The following is a 7856-nucleotide window of genomic DNA, read 5'->3' as shown; positions in this document are numbered from 1 at the left end:
ATATAATTTACCAACTCGGAGTAATTAACGAAATTACAAACGTCATCAAAAATCCACGTGGAATTACCCCAAAGCACCTTAACGTAATTATTATATATGTATACATGACCTAGTTCTATATTATTTAATGTTTATCTTTGTGATATTATACACTGAAGGTTGTATAAACTTTTACCCGACACTATTTAAGGGTGAATGTGTCTTAAATTTAAAAAATGTTTTTGTCTTCCGTCATAGCCCTATCAGCTTGATTTACTTAGGTATTACGGGAAACGAAAAATATTTTTTTTTCGTATTTCTACCCATTTTCTTGAAATGTTAACTTTTTACCCGACTGCCCCGAAGGAGGGTTATGTTTTTCAGCGTTTATGTATGTAAGTATGTATGTATGCATTACCCTATGTAGTATGTTTATATTTTGAAACAATTTCTTTTATTTTATCTTAATTAACCTGTTTACCATTATATTAGGTTTACTATAGGTGCAAACGTGTTAAGTACGCAAAACTCTTGTTGGTGATTCAGTCAGAATTCTTCAGTAATAATTTGGGTAATATTGAATGTCCTTAAATATATATATTTTTTAATTAAAAGTTGAGGCCTTTCATGATATTCCTACATCATACCTTACATTTTTATTTAAGAGAACCTACGCCTAACTGATTACACAAACATATTAATACATTCACTCTTAATTACTTCTTAATTTCTAGTATTTCCCAAAGATTACATTTTTTAACCAGTAACTTTAAAGACCACAGAATAATTATTTTTCCCAATATTCGCGGTAACAGTGGGCAGCTGGCAACACAATTCGTCGCGACACTAACATCCTTGCAAATTGCCTTACACCGTTCTTACGCACACTACAAATTGATTTGCCGCGATTCACGACGTTTGTTTAATAGCGCTGGTATCTAGTCGAGCGAGGCGACGCAGACCAATCATTTCATCTAGGGTATAGATTTTTTTTTATTTTGCTGAATATTACCATTTCAAGGCAATTTGTCAAAACTTGTGACAGTTTCAAAAAGTTCGCCAGCCTTTTATTTATACTCTTTATCAAGTGCAATGCAAAAAGGATCCAAGACAGTTGGATTATTTTATTCACTCTTCTTAAGAGTCCGCAGCAAGTAGCGCTCAACTCCGCGTTGAGATCACGCGCTAACGCTTTAAAATGTTGTTGTTTCACCTAGAGTAAGACAGGGCGCTAGAAAGAAAGCAAGAGCGCGCTAGCGGGAAGGCGGAGCTAGAGACATGTCACAGTAACAATATTGCAGTAAAATATCTTCATACAATGGTGAAATTATTGCAGTATCTAAGTAGAATATAACAGTAGAACATCTCCAGACCAAGATTATAATATATACAGCGCGGGAGGGCAGCTACCGGCTAGGATATTATTTGGCGTTCCAAAAACGTAAATGTACATTACACTACACATTACGCTGTAAAACTTTTTTACTACGGTGAGTACACAATTTTACGTCTTCACCTTGCCAGAAAGTGGGTTTTACCATACGCATAGCGGGCGGTAAAACTCACATTATGGCCAGGTGTGGCGTAATAGTACATTATGTCTTAAGGGCGGTTAATAAGAAATTACGAACGAGAGTATTAGAAGCTCAAAGTCAAAGACTGAGGACTAGGTCGATGTTCATAATTATAGTACCGCCCGTGCGACTTACAATGTTTTCATCACATTTGCGAGTAAAATTGTATATGTGTAAAAGAAAAATATTATTGTTACAAAAATTGCCGATACCGCTGGTGCAGTTCTTGGCAGCGCCAGCTACCAGCCGCCCTCCGCCTCCCGCAGCATGTGCCTGACATGCGTGCACGAGGTCCTCCTGCTAGTCGTGCAGAACCTGCGCGCGCAGCAGTATTAGTACGCGCAACAACTCATAACGCCAAAAAAGGCCCTTAGGTTTTATTAAGGACTGCAACCAAGTTAGCCTGCAGCTTACGACACTGTTTACGAGCAAGTGTGATGAAATAGTATATTGTACAACAAAAGCATAAAACGACCAATTTACCCGGAGACGTTCATATAGCCACCCGAGCCACGGCGAGGGTGGATAGAAACGTCGAGGGGAAAATGGGCTCAATGCTAGAGTTTTACACTCTGCTTTTCACTTCGCTTGCGAAGAAATGAAATAGCAATAGTAAAAATAAATGTTCACTTATTTTGTACCTTTTATTTTTCATGCTTTACTATATTAGTTTTATTGATTTATTTTCATCGATTTGATTGATTTTTAGGTGTAAAAAAATAAAAAAATATGTAGAAACTCTTTTGTTTGTGGTTTCACACCTTGATTGCCTTGACCTTAGACGAAGATTCTACTTTATGCACTAGAGCATAAAAAGTTATTGTATGTTGCCTAGATGCAGCATGAACACGCACTTTACGAGCATGAGAAGTGAAATAGTCGATTGTACAACAAGAGCATAAAACGAGCCATTTTACGACGTTTACGATTTTAAGACGTTCGTTCCGGTACGGCGAGGGTGGATAGACACGTCGAGGGAAAAATGGGTTTAATGCTCGAGTTTTACACTGCTTTTTACTTCGATTAATTCGAGGAAATAGCAACAGTGGAAACAATGGTTCACTTACTATGTTTCTTTTATTTTTCATGAATTACTATATACATAATTCTATTTTTTATTTTATTGATTTATTTTGATTGATTTGGTTAATTTTTAGTTTTATATAAATAAATAAAAAAGTTAAAAACTTTCTGTTTGTGGCTGGTTGACACCTGATTAGCTTGGTCTTAGACAAAGATTTTATTTTATGCACTAGAGCATAAAAAGTCATTTTATGTCGCTTAATCTCAGCATAAAAACGAACTTTACGAGCATGAGAAGTGAAAAGTATAATATCTATAGACTACAACATCAACTTGATTGGACACATTGAAGATTGGGTGTATTGAATAAAATAAAAAAAGTCATACAATATTGTGTGTTTATTTTTTAATACATACAAGTATGAAAATTCGCTTATTTTAAGAACTCTCTCGTATCGGTAACTTTCTAGGTAGACGCGGATCTATAATTTCAGGTAGTATGCATTCCATGTAAAATTTTCTCAATTTATTTAATATGCTCTCCCAGAATCCTGTATCCTTTTCGATTTTTTCGAATAATATGCCTTTGGAGTCCACACCACGAAGATACAGTATCTTTTTTTTGTAATATTTAACTGACCTTGTACTTGATAAAAGTAGTTGTGATTTTGCTTCAGTTTTATTTTCTGAGGATCACTTTCGTCCAACACACAGAAAGTAATTTTTCTTTTAAAATAGCTTCTGTTGGCGTCATATTTGCCGCCGAAGCTGGGCATTTGATCTCCACAATTGTTTCTTCGTCTATGACTCCGTCGGGACTCGCGCCTAAATACTGGTGTTCCTCGAGGATGTATACCCACAAGGTGATACTTGCACTCCTAGTGCAGCTTCAGTCTCTTTTAAAGCGATGGGCTCATTCTCATTGCCGTATCTAGTAGCATCGCTACCTTTAAAATTGCTATATAAGAGTGTTTTTATAATATTTTTACACGACGTGGCAGCTCTTCTCTTACATATTTGACCAAACACTGACGCAGTAAGGCGTATTTTTCGTTGTTTGATCCATTCAGGGTTCGTTGCCTGCCCAACGGTATCTTTTTGGATATTTTCAAGTTCTATTTTACTTTTTGAAAAGTCTGCTAAGAGTGCTTGTTTTCTTTTTTCGTAGTGCTCAACTTCCATATCTGGTTCTTTTTCGATATCACCGTAATGTTCATCGGGTCCTGCGATACGTTTTCTTCGTTTTGATTTTTTGTCTTGGCTTGATTTTCTTTTCGCCTTTTCTGCCTGCCTCTTCTCATACTTCTGCGTGTAAGTCCCCAGTTCTTCATTTTTTGTTAATACTTTACTCATGGTTGCTACAAGACTCCCGGTGTTTCTTTTTGTAGCAGCTGCGTAGCAACGGGACTCATAAGATCCACGAAGGGAGTAATTTATTCGTTTGCCTCCTATAAATTTTGCGATTAGTGCATTAAACTGCTCAACAATATTGTTTGTTTGCCCCATAAGGAGACTTTCGGCATTGTTTAAAATAGGACTTATAGCGGTGTATATGTCATACCACAAGCCACAATCTTTCATTTGGCCTATGAAGTTTTCTTCGCCTGGTTTCGGGCCATTACAAAAATATGTTTTGCAGTTGGCATGCTCACCAAAAACGTGGCAAGGCCCGTTTCGTAGGTCTTTTTTTAATTCATTTACTTTCTCAGTAAAAGTTTTCCCTTCCATTTTCGAAGAAAAGTCTATTGCTCCTTTAATTGCCTTTCGTAGTCGCAATATGTTATCATTTAGGCATTTCCTCATGATAATAGGGACAGGTCCTTGTTTATTTTCAGTTTTTTTTGTCAAATTTCTCAATTTAGTGCAATAATTTCGTAATAAATGATTACTGCATTCTATTTTGTGTATAGCAGTGGAGTGGCCATATGGCAATGCTTCGTTTAAAGCACTCATGACACTGCTATCGCCATCACCAATAAGTTTGGTGTATTTCAAGCCATGCATATTTATGCTGCATTTAAAACCTTCTACTACACCGTCGGCTTCCATTGCTGTGGAGCTACCAGACCAGTTTTTAAAACATTTATGTTTCTTGACCTCAATCTTTTTATTACTTGCAACAGCGCATACAGAGCAATAAGAATTCCGTATTCCTAAAAAGAGAACCTTTTTAGTTTCATACCCAATAATGCACGCTACCCGGATAATGAATTATAATTGCTGGTACGATATGATCTTTTTCCCCACGATGCGTCCGCTACTACTGTGATGTAGGGAACGCCATCAGCGTCTACGTTTCCTTTTTCAATTGCCATTTGTTTTTCTTCGAGTCCTGCCTCAAACATGCTCTTCAAAGAGATATCTTTTAAAACATCCCCAAGCAACAAATTCTCTTTCCCAAATGTTTTCTCCGCTATACATGGCATATCTAAATGAGCGCAAAGCTCATCTAATTGGGAAAAGCCACTACCCGAACATACGACTGCTTGAACAACATTTTTATTAATTTTAGACTCTAGTTTTTCATTATTAAATGCTCTTTTTTGCCACACATTTTGCATTTGAAAAGAAAAGTTGACTGGAATCCGATTCTCGACTCCTTCACAAAATCCATATCTTTAAAGCTGCAATTAAATGGACTATGATCCACAGCCTTCATTTGTTCAAATAAATATTGAACATTGAAAATTCGTCGACCTGTCATTTTACGTACGACTTCCTCATTGCTATCATGATCAAGTTCAATTTGTAATGATGGTGTCGAGGACGGAGTACTCGGACTCAAATTTCTGAAAGGAAAAAAAAAGTTACGTTATATTTATACCATGCAAGGTTAAATCAGAGTATACGGTGAAATAAAAATATTTGATACTGCATTATGAGGCGTACACTACTACAGAAAACTTCTAACGCCGGTGACGCTATGCAAAAAATACGTTTCGATTTTCGGTGCCATATTGTGCGCGCGACTACATTTTTAATACAAGCTTTTTGCTGACTGTACTTGCATTTTCATCCAAACTACTTTTCCGTACCAAATGTGGAAGAAGTGGGTCAAATTCAACTCGCAAGATTTTACCTGCACATACATTCATAGGTACATACATTGCAACTATTGCAAGGTAAAAGCTTGTAAAAATAATAATAAAAACACCAACCTGCTAAAATTTTGAAATTGAGGCGGAGGATCGGTATTGTTATCACTATCAGACTGCTCACTGGCATGCTCTCCGGTGCCAAGCGTACTGCACATGTAAAAAATACATACATAGTGAAATGACGTCAGTCGCCATTAGTCAAAGTAATAACAGAGACTACCAGAGGTAATACTTCGTTCGTAATACCTTACTTATCGCCCTTAATGAACAATGGGATATTATAGTGCTATGACCTGTATAAGTGAAATAACAGAAGTGCGGTGTACATCGATCAAGATAATAAACTGAAATCATCTTTAATAGCCGTGTCAATATAGGTACGAGTAGGTACTAGTCTCAGTGCAGTTGCAGTCAAGAGCGAAAATAAAACTACAAGTGAAAAACGTAAGTAGCTGTGAAATAAGTTTTTGGTAAAAAAAAAAATCTGTTCAAGCTTTTTTTTTTGCTGACTGTACTTTTTGTCGACTTTACTAGCATTGTTACCTATTAAACTACATCATACGAAATTTCAAGTCGATGCCATTAACCGTTGAAGAATTCCGTCCTGCGGAGACGATCCTGGCCGGACTACCAGGATGTCAGCTACCAGATTATTGTATTGTCACGCAATTCACATAAGTATACCAAATTTCAAGTCAATTCGACCACTGAAACTGAGTCAAATTCAACTCGCAGGATTTGAGCCTCACATACATACATACGAGTACATAGGTACATACATTGCAAGTTAAATAAAAGATTGTAAACTAGTAAAAATAATAATAAAAACACTAACCTGCTTAAATTTAGAGGTTGAGGTGGAGGATCGGTATTGTTATCACTATCAGACTGCTCACTGGCATGCTCTCCGGTGCCAAGCGTACTGCACATGTGAAAAATACATACATGGTGAAATGACGTCAGTCGCCATTAGTCAAAGTAATAACAGAGACTACCAGAGGTAATACTTCGTTCGTAATACCTTACTTACCGCCCTAATACACAATGTGCTATTACAGTGCTATGACCTGTATAAGTGAAATAACAAGTTTGTTGGTGTACCTACGTCGTACAAAAATAATAAATAAAGGTACGAGTACGAAAATTCATTTTTAATACAAGCTTTTTTGCTGACTGTACTTTTTGTCGACTTTACTAGCATTGTTACCCAAACTACATTTATTTTGTACCTATACCAAAAACAAGTCGATAACATTGTAACAGTTGAAGAGTTCCGTCCTTCGGAGACGATTCTGGCCGGACTACCAGGATGTCAGCTACCAGATTATTGTATTGTCACGCAATTTACATAATTATGCAAAATTTCAAGTCAATCCGACTGCTAGAAGTTGGTCGAATGCAAGATTTGATTACAGACAAATATCGGGACAGGTGAAACTAAATAAAAGCTTGTAATAGAGGACAAGGAAGAAAAATCTTACGCTACTGTCCTAGTTATAACTTACCTATTAGGATTAATGTTTTCTTTTTTATGACGAGCCGGTCCTTTTTTTTTCCTACGAGCCGATAACCATAATCTTGTCTTCGATGATCTTTTCACTTCTGGAAACAAGAACATTAATAATTATTTTTTATGGGAGCGCCATAGTTCGCATAGGTACTCTTTTCTCTTTTCTAGTAAAACCATAATTATTTTTTGTCCAAATCATCGTTTGTCAGTATGCGAGCCGATATATGGACCCATTTTTTATAAGTACTTGGTAATATTGACTAAAATGCATCTAGGTAGGTACTTACCCTGTTTATCCATTTTTGTAACATAAAAATGCAAAGTCCATATAAGAAAGCCAAGGTCGTCGAACAGTATGTGCACACACACCACCAGTATCACCAAGAAATATCAAATCCGTTATCAGTCCAAGTCGTAAGTAGTTAGATCGCGTTTATGATACGAAGAGAATTCACCAAAATAATATTACGTAACTCTCGCGCACAGCTGACGAGTCACTACTAACGAGCGACGCACGCACACGCAGGGCCAGCGTAAACCAAGGACAAAGGGCGGCGCGTACCGCCCTCCCCGTACCGTTCCCCGCGCTAGAGTGATTCGCTGCAGATTCGCATAAAAATGTATAGTTTTTTTACTGATTTTCGTAGTTTCGTTCTCATTTGAAAACCACAA

At 36.9% G+C, this 7856-nt stretch overlaps 1 protein-coding gene across 1 annotated transcript; it reads right to left on the bottom strand.

Moving 5' to 3' along the window:
* Positions 1 to 5091: 5091 nt before the first annotated feature.
* On the bottom strand, positions 5092 to 7658 carry LOC141437547 (uncharacterized). The gene is made up of 5 exons (XM_074100978.1): positions 7472 to 7658; positions 7180 to 7276; positions 6510 to 6596; positions 5735 to 5821; positions 5092 to 5365 (listed from the first exon to the last, which is right to left on the bottom strand). The coding sequence occupies exons 1-5, from the start codon at positions 7482 to 7484 to the stop codon at positions 5092 to 5094; spliced, it is 558 nt and encodes a 185-aa protein (XP_073957079.1). The 5' UTR covers positions 7485 to 7658.
* Positions 7659 to 7856: the final 198 nt, after the last annotated feature.

Source organism: Choristoneura fumiferana, chromosome 18 (assembly GCF_025370935.1).
Source record: "Choristoneura fumiferana chromosome 18, NRCan_CFum_1, whole genome shotgun sequence".
NCBI lineage: Eukaryota > Metazoa > Arthropoda > Insecta > Lepidoptera > Tortricidae > Choristoneura > Choristoneura fumiferana.
Note: the sequence above shows the minus strand (reverse complement) of the source record. Positions and strands in the feature narration are given on the sequence as shown.

Coding starts and splice junctions, on each gene's coding strand:
- LOC141437547 (XM_074100978.1), bottom strand. Junction 6,597..7,179: donor GAAAACATTAATCCTAATAG/GTAAGTTATAAC, acceptor TCACATGTGCAG/TACGCTTGGCACCGGAGAGC. Junction 5,822..6,509: donor CAACCTCTAAATTTAAGCAG/GTTAGTGTTTTT, acceptor TTACATGTGCAG/TACGCTTGGCACCGGAGAGC.